This window comes from Limanda limanda, chromosome 14 (assembly GCF_963576545.1).
Source record: "Limanda limanda chromosome 14, fLimLim1.1, whole genome shotgun sequence".
Classification (NCBI taxonomy): Eukaryota; Metazoa; Chordata; class Actinopteri; order Pleuronectiformes; family Pleuronectidae; genus Limanda; species Limanda limanda.
The window spans coordinates 15,556,149-15,573,173 of NC_083649.1; the positions used below are offsets into that span (position 1 = coordinate 15,556,149).

The 17,025-nt window shown below is 40.5% G+C and overlaps 1 protein-coding gene across 1 annotated transcript; it reads right to left on the reverse strand.

Moving 5' to 3' along the window:
- Positions 1-259: 259 nt before the first annotated feature.
- Positions 260-5,876, reverse strand: cdc23 (CDC23 (cell division cycle 23, yeast, homolog)). Its single transcript, XM_061086224.1, has 16 exons — positions 5,764-5,876; positions 5,338-5,410; positions 4,733-4,870; positions 3,876-3,918; positions 3,676-3,781; positions 3,447-3,579; positions 3,050-3,227; positions 2,855-2,952; positions 2,509-2,590; positions 2,063-2,216; positions 1,840-1,959; positions 1,646-1,721; positions 1,474-1,535; positions 1,210-1,288; positions 665-784; positions 260-562 (listed from the first exon to the last, which is right to left on the reverse strand). Exons 1-16 carry the CDS (start codon positions 5,874-5,876, stop codon positions 410-412), a joined length of 1,728 nt encoding a protein of 575 aa, XP_060942207.1. The 3' UTR covers positions 260-409.
- Positions 5,877-17,025: the final 11,149 nt, after the last annotated feature.

Genomic DNA, 17,025 nt, shown 5'->3' on the forward strand with positions numbered 1-17,025 from the left:
TACATATATACAGTGTTGAGGTGTTGACATGTGACTGAGAGTCAAAGTGTTTGTGTGTGTTCTTGTTCTACATGTTAATGTAAATATTTCCAAGTGTCTCTTTTCCCTCAGTGTCTGTGATGGACCTTTTGTGCTTTTTAAAAAAATTTTTTTTTCTCCATCAATACCAAGGCAATAAATGTTACAAAAATTGCCCGTGTCTTTAAAAATCGGTTCAAAACCACCTGCGTTGATTTACAGAAGTGATAAGGATTGCAAATTGTACAAACAAAAGCATTTTTAATGCCATAAACAATTTTGTATACAAACACAGGAAAATCCTTGCAACAGTCCATCAACCCTGTCAAAGTTTCATGTCACAGGTTACACAAATTGTCCGTTTCAAGGTCAGTGAAGAGCAGGGTGGGGGTCACGGTGTGAAGGAGATGAGGTTCAGAGGAGACACCCTCCTGACTGGAGTGTTGTTGTTCGAGAGCGGTGCAAACAGATCCGCTGAGGGCGTCTCAGTCTGATCTCGGACCTGTGAGATCTGCCTCAGCAAAGCTTTTCCCTCTTCACGTGCCTGCAGACAAGAGTGACCATCAACACCAGTTAGTGTGTTACTGCTATTTACTACAACCACAGTTAGGAAAGGCATCAGCTCAGATTATGCAGGTACACTTACATCATTGTAGTCGCAGCAGCGCTGAGCGCAGAGAGAAGCTTCATCGTAGAGCTTGTTCTTGAAATAGTATTGACCCAGGTACCGTAGGGCTGTGCTTACCTCGAGGTGCTCCAGTTGTTCCTGTCGTGGCAAGATTTTATTAGAATAAGATTGCATCCAAACAAATACAGTATATGGCCTAAAGTATGTGGACAGGTGAATATTACATTTGTGATCATTTATTACTGCTAAAACAGGTTTTAATCTGTTGCTATGACAAGCTCAACTTTTATGGGAACACTTTCCACAAGGTTTTGGATCATGGCTACAAGGATGTTCAAATTTATCCTGTTGGAGTTGAGGTCATAACTATTGTCTTAGCTAGTTCTTCCAAAAAAATGCATGAAAATTGGATTCTGAAACAGGAAATGTCTGTTCCCCAAAACTACTACCACTAAGTTGAAAGCAAATTATTGTCTTAAATATCTCTGTATGCTGATTAATTAATATTTTCTCTACTCCAACTATGCTTGTGCATATGTAGTCAGAGACTTTGAAATGCTTACCCCACAGTAGAAAATATCTTGGATGTAAAGCATGTAACTCTGGGCAGCATCATCAGACTCATTCAGCTGTTCATGGAGCCTAATAATGGAATAAGACATATAGATGTAGAACCTGTTTCTCAACAAAACAAATGTTGACATGAAAACGTAAGGGGAAAATGCTACAGATTGGATTTTTTCAATTTGTGCTTCTTTTTGTTTAAACCACAATCTGTTTCACAGATGTTTCTTTAATCGTTAAACTCAGGATATGGTTGCACTTACTTTGCTAATTTGAGGAGAGCCATTTTCTCTACGTCTCCAACAGAGTACGCCCTCCAGTAACACTACACAAATACATGTAATAAAATATGCCATGTCATAAATCAAACAAGTCAGAAACATTAGTGGATTTATCACACAAACCAGGGTGCATTAACAGTTGCAACATACAAACCTTCTTGGCTTCCACTTGCTGTGACAATTTTTCGTAGCTTTCACCCAGTGCAACTAACATGCGGGAGTCATTAGGCCTACAACAGAGAATCATGTTATGTCAAAGAAAATAACATATTAATAAATTATCCACATATTGTTACAATGTTTAATTTACTGAAACATTATCTAAATCCTCTTAGAAAAAATCCATACCTGAGCTGGTGAGCCTTTCGATAATAGTACAAACAGTAGAAGGGCATCTTAAGGATCTCATACGTCTGACCCAAGCCATACCAGGCACGGTAGTCACGCTTGTTCACTTCAATAGCATGCCTGTGAAATGTAAAAAAAATATAAAACATGAAACAATGCCAATTCAGATGGTCTGAAACCAACTGCATAATTAGAAGCTCTACAAATAAGCACAAACTCTGACCTGTAGGCCTGAATGGCAGCTGAAGTGTTCTTCATTTCCATGTATTCATGGCCCATGAGAGTCCAGGCACCAAGGCAGCGAGGGTTCAGTTTAAGGGCCCGCTGGAAGTACAGGGCTGCTTTCTCATGCTGAGAGCGCAAGCTGTAATAGTTACCTATGGAGGAAACATGTGATATATAACATGTGGTTGATAATCCTGAAGAATAATAAAACCTTTCATAGTCTACTTTAGTTTTAATAATTAGATAAGTAGATTTGATATCGTTGATGAGACAACACAAAAATGTTGTCTCAACATTTGTCAAACTCTACATGTTTAATATTTTAAAGATGAATAAAAAACATTTATTTAAATTATAATACTGTTTCCAGATGAAGTGGATTCAACAAATCATCCCTTCACTTTAGTGAACAGAGGTGTTTGATCCGAGTGGCTCGATGCTTACCGATGACACAGCACGTCTCCACTCGGTACTTGTCGATCTCCACCAGGTTGTGGGCCAGGTAGCTCAACTCTGGCTTCATGCTCTGTGGAAAAGATTATTATCATCAGGAAAATAAGAAAAGTTTCTCTCAATAGTGCCCATTTCCCTCAGATCATCTATGAACTCCTGATGTAACGTAAAGGTCAAACAAAAACATAAAAATGTTATAGTGAACCCTTTTGTAAGGAAGCATCTGTTCTACTCCAGGATGATATTATCTGGACTGTAACCACCGCGTCAAACAGGAGAGGGTAAACATCAAAACACACTTCTTCACAGGGTATCACATGACAAGCAGTGAACTCACCTTAACATAGAGCAGGTTGGAGAATGTGTCCATGTTGTCAATGCGATATGGATCCTGGTCCCGCAACTCGTTGAACAGAGCCAAGGCTTGGTCAATATCTGGAATGAAAGACGGCAGAGTGCTAAAGTCTTAAACTTGCTCCTTTAACATGGTTCTGATGGCCTTGAGTCCAATTAGACAGGTCAAAAGTTGAACCTCTGATGTTGTGGTAGGCCACAGCTATCTGGGAGATGATGTAGGTGCTCTTAGAAAATCCAGCCTCAATGAGGTTCTGGTATTTCTGCAACGCTTCTTTGATCATCTGCAGCTCTGTATACATGTGGGCCATGAAGAAGTCTTTAATCCAACAATCCGGCAGAGACAGTGACTTCAGCTGTGGAGAAAATCAAAGTGAGACAGTGAAAGTTTGAGGGCATCATTTCACTCCCTTTTAATGACCTGACACTGTTCACGCTCTCGGTTTGGATATGTAAAGTTTAGCTTAAACACAACGAGGCTGTGTTTTGAGGACTTATTTGGACTGTGCTTATGAAATCAATGACAAAATGATATGTTCAATGTCTAAAAATGTGTAAAAACAAGCTGTAGTTACCATTTCAATATTGGTGACAAGGTTACTGAGCTCCAGCCAGGCTCCCCAGTGAAGAGGAAGTGCATGAATTGCCTCAACAAACACTTCAACAGCCTCCTTTAGCAGATCCAGCTTTCGTAGCACCACCCCATACCTGCCATACATCCACATATTAATGCACACATAACAGAGCTAGTGAGAAGTATACAATTTGGGGGAAATTGTGCACAGTTCGCTGGAAGGTTCTTACAAGTACAAGGTGAAGCCATCCAACTCTCCAGCATTGTGCTTCTTACTGAGCTCAACCCTCAGCTCTCGCAGGGATTCATTGCGAACCTGACCCTTCTCCAGGGGGCCTGGAAACAGGTACAAAACACACAAACATTAGGTGTAGGAGCGAAACAAAAGTACCTTCAATTCTTTTATTAGACCAAACGGAAAAGGCCTCACCCAGGCTATCCACCGTCTCATCGTCTTTCTTTTTTTCACCTGACTGAGGACAAAGGATACTTTTCAAAACGGTTCACATTTACTATAATAAAACTAAAAGCATACCTGTGATGAAATGAAACCAAAGATCTAAAGAATATCGATATGTTGTAGTGGTGGGGGAAAAATCGATTCTGTTCAGTATCGCGATATTTTGCGCCCGCGATTATATCGATACTGTAGCACGAAGTATTGCAATATTTATATATATATATTTTTTTTAATATTTATTTACAATTATATATGTTACAGCCCCTGGCTGGCAAAGCATGACGAGGAGAATTTCAGAGTTTAAAAGATACCTAGTGTGTATGCGGAAAAGGATGTTCTCAACTGCAGGAGATATAGTAAAGGCCCAGAGAGCACTTTAACATCTGAGCATGTTGACCAACTCCTTTTTCTGAACAAAAATGCCAATATTCCCAAATTAATTTAACATTTTGGGTCATGACCTTGCAGGTCTCAATTTGTTTAAAGCTCTAGGTTACTCTTATTTATATGATTGAGCTCAGTGTTCATGTGAAAGGTCTCCTATTCAGAAAATAATTACAAAGGTCCTGTGTCCTGAATGTTCAAGGACAAAGTTTTTGCACTACCCTTTCTTAGTTTTTGCACTTCAGTTAATGTGTAGAAGACAATGTTGTTCACAGAATTAAATGTGACATTTGAAGTGAGTTGAGCAGTCTTATTTTCCTTATTTTTTGTAATGCCTTTGAATAATATGGGGGACATGAATCGCAATATATCGCAGAATCGTCACATTTTTGCCAATTCCCACCCCTAATATGTTGTCATACCAGATACGTATAGAATCTTACCAGGTAGCGAGAATACATATAAAGGAAATAGGCCTTCTGACTGCAGCAGCCTTTCAGGAAGTAAGCAGACCGATCATACTCTTTCAGGTCAAAGTAGGATTTAGCCAGTGTAAGTGCATCCAGGTCTTGAGCATCATCCTGTATTTTGGACAAACAATGAAGAAGAAAAGTCATCTTAAATCATGTTTAATGAGTCAGACCTGGTATCAACATCCATCCTGAGTGATCTGATCACAAATGGTCAGTTCAGCTCTGAATGCACCCACACGTGTCTGTTGAGTTTTGAGATTCACATTCCACATGTGAAGGACCACCTACCCAGCTGACGACCTCCCCTCAGTTTCACAATGATCAGAACATATTTCCACGCTGGTCAGTCTTCATACATACACCACATGATCTTTCTTCATAGCACTTTGCACGCTATTACTCAACTACAGCCACACCAATGAACAACTGGTTGTGGCTGATAAGGGTTTGTGAATCCACACATGTACACACACTGATATGATTTCCAACTGTAAATCTACTGAGTGGGTTTAATGTGATAGGATGGTAATAAATAAAAGCCAGAAAAGCCTTGGCCCCTGCCAGTGTGTACACACCTCAGTGAAGGGAGCGGATGGGGGTAACTCATCTTTAGGGAGAGGGTCCAAAGCAAAGGCCAACTCAGAAGCCCTGGAATGTAATCATGGGTTCAGCATTAGACACAACTATCATGCAGATGTAAAACACCATCAATATGCATGTATATGAATACACTTAGCAGCTGGGTTAAGCACCATTTTTCAACTGATGATGCTTTAGCTCTGTGAACACAACACTTAGTCATTTAACGTCTCTTCTTAGCTGAAATATAACGATACCAAGCTGTGCAGGATGTATTGTGGAAACAGCATTAGCTACATTGATAAAACGACACTTGTAAACAGCACGGCTAACATGGCTAGCAGGCAGCTAACAGTCCGTTCTGGAGACACCAGAGCAGAGATGCAGGCGGAGAGGGACACGTCGGTCTCAGTCGGTCTCACCACTTGCCGCTGTGCAGAAGTCCTCGTTCTTTACAAAGCGATATCACTGTTATTAGCTGTTTCTTGATTTGCACCAGGTCCCCAAACTCACAGCAGAGAGCCGCCATTTTCATATTTCCGCGAGCGAGCGTCTTATTGGATGGTTGAAAGTCATAAAGAGATAGTCCCGCCCACCGAGAGTGACATCACTTCTGTCCTCGCACTGACAGAATGAGCCATAGAACGTTCATTAAAAAAGAGAGAGAAAAAAACAGGACACAAAAATGTACTGTTTTTTAACAGTAAATTTGTTTAATTTGTATAGAGGATATATACAGATAGATTATATATATATATATGTATTATAAATAGATGATAGATTTTTATGATTATTATAAATTGGTGAGGGGATTTAATTAAATGTGATGATAGGTTGAAAACAAATGGCAAATATAAAACTATCAGTGGTTGTTTTATTTTTACAGTTGTTGTTTTTTACAATGAATGTAAAAAGTTTCAAAGAATATTTTTTTATTTGATAAAACCCTCAAGTAATAATAAGTTTAGTGATACATTTTTGTTTCCACATCTTTCTACTTTCTCTCGAAAAAAGACCTTCTCAAAGGATGATTATGCTGATTTTATATGCTTTGATTAATATCAACAGATTCCACGAAAAGACCAAAAACCTGGTCTTTGGTGAATTAATCAAGACAATGCTATTGTTACAATATTGTTGTGTCCATCAGGGACGAAAACATATAATATAAATAATTTTTTGTGGTATCTATCATAGACTATATATAAAATATCCAATGACATTTTGAAACTGTGAGAGGTTCCTGATATATTTGCTTCAAACGTCGACCAATATTAGTTTGTTAACATCTCAAGTTTACAAACCAATATTAGTTTGTTAACATCCCAAGTTTACAACAGGAACATATATTTGAATGAAATATTTGGGTTAGGGAGCGTTCAGCCGTCCTGAAGGTTTTACTTTTGTTAGTGACACAGAGTGAGTTCACCAAAGCAGAGAAAACAATGGATAATTTGAGCAGCTCACTAATTGTACCCGCTGGGAAAGTCTCCACTTAATTCCATCCATCTTAAATAGTCATATAAACACTCTGAGCAAAAACAACAAAACATTCAGCAATTCATTTAAGAAATAATCTTTTAGTCTATTTGCTGCAGGGATACTTAATGAGCCCTAAAATTTTATATAACTACATTCTTTGTAAACATGAACCAAAAAACAAACAAAAAGTAATGGAACAAAAAAGTTATAAATTACTTGATGAAAAAAAGATTTTAGGAGGGTCTACCTGCAATCAATATCCCTTCCAAACAATTTTTTGTTGGTAGACTCATTTCAGCCACAAGAGGTCAGAAGTGCACAAGTCACAGTCATTATTACCATAATTTGTTCAAAAACTGACAACATTATATCACTGCTGCTGTGAAGTTATCCCTGAATTTCTTCTGTTTATAACTAAACGTACAGGGTCAAACTGATGTTAACAGTTAAAACAATGATACAATTTTGTCATTGTCCAATCAAATGAGTGTGATGGGGCTATGGTGCAATCAGATCAGTTACCCTGAAGATGCTTGTGTGAATAGCCTTCGTTTGAATTTAGTTTTGCATACAGTACTAAAAACACACAGTACCAGCTTCCCTTTCCTCCTTTGAATAGTTAATTTCAGTATATCCATCATATACTAATGCTGATATGCAGCATTTGCATGATAGGTTATCAAATCAATGTCGATTACTATTAGTATGTGTTATTTACAAACATTTTAAGCTGCAATCTTTTGTCAGACCACACTTTGACGCTCCACAAACCTGATCTAATTGATCTGATTTGATGTACTTTACAGACAGTAATAATTTCAACAACTTTTCTGATCATATCTGTGATATACATGTGTGCCTTGTTACAAAGAACACATTTAAAGGACAAAATGAATCTTGTGCCACATGTCATTTAGATACACACAACTCACTGTAATTGAAGTAGAATAAATCATTTAAAAACATAGACTTATATTGGATATGACAGAATACCCCATGGTGCTTCAAGGTTCCCATAATCGTTAAACCCTCTTACAAATATTCATAACCAAAGCCTTGCTGATGATGTAAGTTTTTGCATTAGCACAGTCATCCTGTGTTAATGCCTTGGAAAAGGCTCTTTTATGCTCTGCTAAACCCGGCCTGAGCATGTTCTGTTAATATCATCTGCATGAGCTTGCACCCAAACAGCACTAACTTATTTAATCAATATCCAACTCAGTAGTGAGCTGTGAAGGAGCAGGAACATTATGACTCTTTCTTGTACCATAATGTGTCTTATTTGATTGCCTGCCCAGCTCCTGCCACTGGCCACGGCGCTTGGCCCTGCTTCACTGATGCAGAGCTGACACGGCTCATCATGTTCCTGTCTGTCAAGATCAGCAGCATCACTGCTTTTGGGACACCCACCACACTGCACTGAAGTACAAGCACAGCTTCTTTATGTATGATATTCAAACTCTCTCCAGATCACAGACCTCATTATAGATGAGGTCTGTTGCGTAATTCGTCAATAAAGCAACAAAACAAAAGGAAAGCAAGTGGGGAATGGAGAATCAATAGGTTCATATTTTCACAAAAAATTTGCAGTGTCATTCTGGGAAGATAAGGTGCCTATTATTGCCCTGGGTGCTCTCAAATATTTCATGAAAACCTTGCATGTTGCTCCAAAGCCTCTCAAGATGTGTTCCTTAAACCAGTTCCATTAACTATCTGGAGAAACAAGGAGCACTGGTAGCCTTACATTCCCGGAGTGTTATTGTCTTTGCAACTAACATACCAAGCATAAGGGTCAGCTGTACAGCAGAGAAACTACGGAGTAGTGTCAGGTTCAATCTGTAGATCATCATGAAGTCACAAATATCTTGATCAAATTGGCATTTGAAGACTTTGGAAGAAGAAGAATTGGAGTTGACCAAAGGTGTGAATGTGAAAGTAAATGTCTGTGATGGGATGGTGACCCCCTCTCTCACCCGATGTAAATGTTAAATGTAGAGCATGACCTCACACTTTAATGCCAGGATTATTCTGTGTATCAATATTTTGTTCTTTTTTTGTTTTTTGTTTTTTTTTACGTTCAATTTGCTCATGTAGGCCACTGGACCTCTTTGTTGGCTAGATATGCATCAATTCAACATCTTAGTGAGCAGAAAAGCACATGCAGTCACCAGTCATTCAGCACATGGGTTTGGAGTGTATCAAGTACCTCCTTTTGCCAAGGGGTGGCACTGTCTAACTGGATTCACGCCAGTAGAAGCAAGAAATACCCAGTCCAGTTTATCTGTATACAGAGTAACAACTATTATTACAAAAAATATGACATCTAATAGTGTACAACTTATCATTAGATCAGAACAAGAATCCTTTTGACGTGTTTCCCTTTAATCGTGCTGAACTACAATGCTTTGCCAGTAGCATCACATGTCCTCTACAAATCTGACAGTGAAGTTGACCATCCGCATCTTTCTCTCCCTGTCTTTGAAAGGTGCCTCAGGACATGTGTGTTTGAAATGTCTTTATTAATCGCTTGAAATTCATTCAAAGAGCTGAACTGGGAAGTTGATGGGAGAAATTAATCTCTGCCTCTGATTTCCCTATAGGCTCTTCTAATAGTGATGATAGAGGAGATCTCACTAAGGCTCACAGCAGAGAGGGAACCAGTCTTCTTCAGAAGAGCTTCATCATGCTGAGATTCTCACGCCAAAAAAAACATGAGATGGTCGATGATACGTTCATTTCTCACACAGCAGCAAGATATAATTCTCCTTCATGTGGATGCAGTGTCCCCGCTCACCTCCCCGCACTTCCCACCCTCCGTTGGACATCCTCCGTTGGACATGTCTCCCAATTTTCTCCACGGAGCAAAAGCCACTTAAGAAGACTGACAAAGTAATCAAGTAGCACTGCAGTTTACAAGGCCCAGCACATGGCTCACTGAGCAGGTTGAAAGAGGTGCAGAGACGAGCCCTATACTCCGTCCCTTTCATTCAGCCCTTCCTCTCTTACACATACAGTCACACACACACTCGGTCCTGATGTCTCTCTTTCTTCTTGCCCTTATTGCACTTCACACACACGCTCACACACACGCACGCACACACGCACGCACGCACACACGCGCACACACACACACACACACACACACACACACACACACACACACACACACACACACACACACACACACACACACACACACACACACACACACACACACACACACACACACACACACACACACACACACACACACACACACACACACACACACACACACACACACACACACACACACACACACGTATGGGGCAGTGAAGTGCATGATGAACCTGCTGAGACTGAATTTTGGGACAGGTGTGTAATTGAAAGGGAAAATATGCCAAACAATGTGCTTGAGTGTTTCTTGTGCAACGTGTGAGAGATTGGGAACTGCCCCCACCCCCTCTCACGCAGGCTCCGGCAGAGATCTCTCCTCTCTTCAGAAATGCTGTGGGCAGGATAAAAAGTGCAGAACAACTTTTATATAGCAATAACTAACAGAAATCCCTTCATCTTTCTTTTTCAGAATTGATGGTGTCAGAACTTATCAATACTTTGGTCTTTAATAATTTATTCCTGGGGCCCGCTTACTATAGCTTTATTGGATTGGCAACAAAAACTTCTGAAGCCCTTTAAATGTATGTAATAATATAATATGTAATATAATAATATATGTACTGACATACTGAAAAGAACGTGACATCAACATGATATAGATCCAGCTGCTAACACAGATGCTTTTTAATGACACTCATTGTGCAGTGAAACAGGAAGCGGCCACAGAAGAGGCCGAAGAGGTCAGTGGTGAGCGGAGAGAGATTGACCGCAGCCGTGCTGGTCATTGCCACAAGCACGGGCCATGGACCATAAACAGCACAACTGCAGAACACAGTAGATGGACTTCAGTGAGAGAGACTGGAGCCAGACAAAAGCAGAACAACGACTCTGTGTTTCTGTTCCACTACGGTCATTGTAAACCATCAGAAACTCCCATTTCAATAACTAGAAAGTTAACTTGCCACTCACTCTGCAATGTCAAACAACATGAAGTTATGTTGCAGAGGAAAAGACTAAAGTTAAAGGAAAAACACCCTTAGAAACACAGTGAATAAACAGCAAGTGCCATTTAATGTAATGCTTAATGTCACTGTGTTTATTAATACGCTCTATTGAGTTTAAAAACTAAAATATCTATGTAGCCGTTTATTTTTAACAGCCACAGTAAAGAGCGTCTCCAGAAATCAGTAAGGGCTGAGAGCTGCAAGAGAGCCTGTGGGCTTCAGTCAGCCCATAGCTCCTAGACAGGGGCTCTCCTTTCAGCAGGGCACCCCCGCCTCATGCCTGCCCCCAGGTTCTTGTCAATGGAAAGTCAGAGTCCTGAATCCTCTCTGAGAGGAAGTAGGAGGAAGATTGTCTCAGGTGCATCTTGTATAAAGGTGGAGGAGAGGATCTGCACTCAGTTCTACTCAGTCATGCACAGGAAGTACCCCTTCTACCATGGGATAATCTCACATCCCAGTGAAACTTAGAACAGCTAAGTTCATAACAATGTTGAGTGATGATATTCTTTACTGGGATTTCCTTTACCAGTCGAGTTTCAACAGATGAGGAGACATCTGATGGATGCAAAGTCCAGTCCACTTAAATTGAGACAGAGGAGTTTGTGGAAAAGCTGAAGTAACTCGTCCACCTTCCATTATCCCAACCTCTGGCAGCTCCCAAAAGAACCACTACTGTTAAAACACCTGCAGCAGCAGAGGACCTCGATTTGAGGCAAACCTCCGCCCTCTGAAGGTCGACAGAGGAGCCGTTAAAAGTGGGCTCCATCTTTTGGTCATCGCTTCAGAGAGCCTGTCGCTCTGCTTCAGGCGACTCGACTCAGAAAACTGCAATCGACAAGTAGAGGCAGTACAACAATACAGCCAGCAGGGAATCAGCATCGAGTTGTTCCCGGAGCGTCGATTAAAACAGTTGAATGAATGAGTTACAGATTATCTGATGTCGTAGGTGAGTGCAAACCACAGGTGGGATAACTCACATTAATGATCCTTGCATTACAGTCAGATGAGTCACTGTCAGGTCTCTGGTGTCGTGCTGACTTACTGAAATGGCTAATGGCGACACTTTATTGGAAGGGAGCCATACCTGTGGTTTCCTTACACTGACAAGTCTAATTACCTCCGTCAGGTCGGTTATATTAACATCTGTGTCAGTTTGGTTGTTTGCTCTTTTTTAAGCAAGATTATGCAAAATACTGAATGGATTATCACAGAATGTGGAGGAATCTATTACATGTTGGTGTGGATCTGGATCAGATTGAGGATCTAGGGATTTTCTTTTATCCATTTCTTTTACATTGTGAGATTTTTTGACATTTTTTACTAATTTCCAGAGAGTAATTCTTGGATATTTATGGGACAGATTTCTTATAGTGTTGTAAATTTGGAGCAGCTTGATTGAATTAGAGGGGACTGTTGGGCCTTGTCGGAGGTATGTGCTCTACTGAGGTCCGTTCTAGTTGTCTGCTGTGAAAAGGGTAATGGCTGAAAACAGGTTTGTGAAGTTTGCACAGGTTGTACTGAACAGTGAGACCAGGAGTGGCATAGTTCCTGCCCAGGCAAATTGAGGCTGTAAGCATCTTCAGTACATGGCAGACATATGCTGCCTCAGACTCAGTTTTACTCATTGACCATGGGTGAAAATTGTGTGTAGTGGAGTAGAAAATACTACTGGGGGGTGAAGGATAAAATCACCTCTGGCTGAGTAGAAAAACTCTAAAATGAAGCCATCTTCTTGAGATTGAAAAGCTGGACATAGCTGATGTCCTTTGACAAAAATAGATGTTATGCATTTAAATATAAAGAGCGTAAAGTGCAGTAGTATTCGCGAAATATGTCATGACATGTGGTGTTAAAAGCTTGTGGTAGGACCTTGGGTGAAGATGCTTTTGTCCAAGCAAAAATGTAAATTATTGCTCTGCCTGAGCTGAAGTAACAGCCAAATATTGCTGTTTAATGTGTCCAGGACATGTGCAGCAACAGATGATATTTGATCTCGAAAAAATTAACATAACATAAATAAGGGTTTGATATTTTTCGATTCACATTGTTCACAGCCACAAATACAACAATGCCACAGAACTGCATTTTCCTTGATGATAAAAACACTGAGCACCAAACCCAAGTAAAGATTCAAGTCAAAGTACCTTCTGTATTTCTGCCAAGCTCTGTAATTGAGGAAAGAATACAGTATTAGTGGGTACAACCATATAAATCGAAGCAGCATGTCAATGGTGGGGGAGAACCACTGGCATGGCATGAGCTTAAATGACTAACACAGATACGAAACGTGTATTTGAACCACTAAAAGTGATTTTTTTTTCTTCTCAGCAAAAAACATTTCCGTACATCTGTTATTTGTGTAAGTAAGCGTGAAAAAGTGGCTGCAGGGGAAAACCTGGTCCCTGCGGTTTTAATCAGGGCCCGGCGCAGGACCCAGTGATGGGCTCCTGATGAAGTTGTTTACTCGGCCTGAGATCAGCCATGTCTCATCAGGTCAGCCACCACCTGAGCACTGGACACTGCAGCACACCGCCACACAGGGACGGTCATGCACTGGTCTGCAATGCGTCGCCTGTACTGGGATTTTATTTTTCTGTATCGTCGCCTGTGGCAGTAAAGGAAAGCATGCTGTTCAGGTCACGATACCGAAGCAATTTCTCGTCCTATTCCACCCCAGTGTGTACACAGAGGTTGTGTCCTGCTGAGTAAACTGAGTGGCATTTCCCCTCTCAACTGTTGTCTATTCCTTACCATGAAGAAAGTGTTTTGATTGAGGTTACATAAGGAGAGAGGAGAGAAAGAGTAGGAGGCGGATTCTGCAAAAATAATAAAAAAAGAAGAAGAAGGAAAAGGGGGCAAAGGCTCCACATTGAAGTTATTCTCATTGAGGCAGAGCTGTAACCACATCCTCCATGTCAGGGTGGCATGTGATGTGTCCCAGAAACATTTTAGGCCGTGGATAATGGCGGCGACAGATGTGTCATGTCTGTGCACAGCGGGGGGAATGGGGGATATGTCTTGGCTATGGGATTAATTTGCCTTTTGGGACAGGTGCCGAAAGGAGCCTGAGAAGACACAATAAATATAATGTTACATGCAACCCCCACTATCCAACTCCACGGGACACTGGGAACACGCAACGGACTCATTTGTATGGAAAATCTCTGTCAGCAATACGCTTTTACACCTCTGAAATGTGATACCCTTCTCACCCTTGGTCTTCTGCGGGCACTGTGCACTTTGCTGGTGGCACTCATGTGGCCAGATGGTCTTAACAAATGAAAATAAGTCAGACAGAGTCACCCTTGATTTAAACCAGACCCGGCGTCATATTTGAACTTAAACACCAAAAAATACCCCGGGTTTCACTCTGTGAAGGTTTTAAATAATTTCAAATCCCGGTGTGTCTGGTCAGCTGCAGGAGTTATGGCACACGGACGAATTCAGATATGTAATACTCCAGTCAAACATAATTATCGACAGACGTAACTCAGGTCAGAAATGGCAGTGCAGAGTGTGGATGTGGATGATGGGTGGCTGCACCCCCAGGCAATGTAAATACATTATTTAATGTTTAATGATTCGTGATATTACTCTTGAATTCTGATATCAATTCTTTTTCCTGCATATCCTGAGAGACTTTACAAATTTACAACAGGACGACATCTTCTCTGTTCTCTGTGCTCTCAGGTAATTAATGAAAATGGATTAACAGTGTTTCTCCAATTACAACTTTTGTTTTCAACTCACCCAGTATGATAACTTGAATCTTTTGAAATGGAAAGATTAATTGACAGAAAAAGTTGTATTAGTATTAAAGGTTCAGTGTGTAAGATTTAGGTGAAAGGGAGAATCGGCAGAAATTGAATATCAAATAATCCTAGTGATGTTCATCTGCAATATGACACTTCACCACTAGATGTCACTAATTTCTACACACTGAACCTTAAGTAAATACATTAATTGATTGACGAGACAGATGATGACGGTATCCACGAGCAAGACTAAACCACCTTATCAAATAGACTGTATAAAATAAACGTAGAAATGTAAATGGACCTTGATTTCCACCTGGTGGCTGGTTGCACTGTGTCGGTCATAAATCCCAATTTCTCCATGTTACTGGATGGGACATGGGCCAAACTCCTATACATCTGCTTGTACCCCAGATGATAAAAACTTTATACTGTGAGCCAAACATTTTTCCAACTCACAAATCTTCTAACTTAAATTCCGGGGTTGGTCCCCAAATTTCAAAAAATAAGTACCAAATTTGTAATATTAAATCAAGATAAAAAGGTGTTTTTCCTGTAAAGCTGTGAACACAAGTGACATATCATCTCCCTGTAATCTGAAATGAGAAAACTGTTTGAAAACAGTCACATATTTACACACACAGAGGTTATACAGCAACACACATCTGGGGTCGGGCCTGACTCCAGGCTAATACAAGACCAGTTTTCACTCTCTCCAATCTCTGGTTTTGGTCTCCTCCAGCTCCTGAGGGAAATATCTGAATCTTTAGCTGCTAACTTTCACCTACCTTCACCAGCTAGTTCCTAACTGTGTCTGTCAGCTGCTTGGTAGGTTTGAGTGCAATGGGATTTTAGAGCTTTCTTGCAAACAATAACGATGTGGCTGAAAACAATCCAATGAGAGCCCAGATAGTGAACCAGAACCAGAAGTCGCAGATCAGACATCTGAACCATTAGCTGAGACTCACTGTTTCTGAATAATGAACAAACTTTTTCATATTGTCACATTTTCTTCATACTTTCAGTTCATATTTTGGTATTATAGAATTGATTGCAGCCATTTAAGGCTTAAAAATATAACCAGGTAAAAATTTATTTTAGTAAATTATTCAGACAAAACCGTTTCTTTATAGTACAGCTTGAAATGACCCCTAAAGACCACTCTATTTATCATGCTGACAGGGGAAATCAAATACCCTTTAAATGTAAAGGTGAAGTTATTTGCTTCACGGTTATGTACTGCCGGTGCCACACCTCCACATTCTGTAGCAGTTAACAGTTTTGTTCACTTCAGTGGACTCACACAGTCCACTCTACTTCTGTGGTGAGTACATTTCCATTGTTGCTACCAATATTGACATCCTGCTAGAAGCAGACTGGCCTCTTTTGTGCACATGGATCACCTCATCTCTTCAATGGAAGGTTCCCACGCTTTGCACTGTTTGGTAACATTAACCGCACCAAGCTGCCTTTGAGTCCCCGAATGACAAGCGACAAATGACATGCCCCTGTGGACAAAACACTCCAGCAGAGTTTCATGTCAGATGCTGACGCTTACCGCCTGCTCCTACAGGCTCAGTTTGACCACGCCGCGCTGCTCCTCTCAGGGAGCGTTTCAAGTGTACAAACTGGGTAATATACGCAGCAGACACTTTCTGATGAACCCGCTGACATGAGGACATCACAGAGTGCATCGTTGTGTGTGAAGATATGTGAACCATCTCAGGCCGCTGACAGAGAGCTGCTCTTTTTTTGAGATCAAGGCCCAGAAGAGGCAACATGTTGGAGACCTCTTCGAGCCTTGAAGTGAGCCGACAACATCAGTCCCCATTATGCCGCTATTTTATCCCCCCGATTCAGACTGCTTTTGGCAGTTTTCATGCTCGCACATGGCAAAACTCTCTGAGCTTTTCAAAGATGTTTTCAAAAAGCTATATTCATTTGAAAACAAAGAAAACATCCTTTCCTCCACTTCTCCCTCTGTCTCTGTCTTGGTTTCAAGCTTTTGAAAACACACGTGGCCTCGAGACAAAATTAATTAACCACTAAGCACAATAATTAAAAAGTAATGTTGAACAAGGACAAAAGAATCGTTAAGATGGTTAGACAGACAATTAAATAAAAGGACCCATTATGTTGTGCAATCTGTGACTGCATTTATGACGGATACATTTGTATAATGAGTGACATTTGGCTAATTTTAAGTGACGTTGGTGTAAGAATGAAGTATTTTATTCAGTCTTTCATATTTAAAGGTTTTAAACTGAGTTACATATGTTTAACCTCCAGCGATGTCTCTGTTTTCTGTGGTTAGGATGTGTAAGTGTCACTGAAACATCAACTGGAT

What these genes read in the sequence shown, in the direction of transcription:
- cdc23 (XM_061086224.1), bottom strand. Translation starts at nt 5,876, where the DNA reads ATGAAAATGGCGGCTCTCTGCTGTGAGTTTGGGGACCTGGTGCAAATC. An exon ending in CATCCGCTCCCTTCACTGAG is followed by an intron (nt 4,871 to 5,337) that starts GTGTGTACACAC and finishes TCCAAAATACAG; the next exon opens with GATGATGCTCAAGACCTGGA. An exon ending in TGAGACGGTGGATAGCCTGG is followed by an intron (nt 3,782 to 3,875) that starts GTGAGGCCTTTT and finishes ACCTGTTTCCAG; the next exon opens with GCCCCCTGGAGAAGGGTCAG.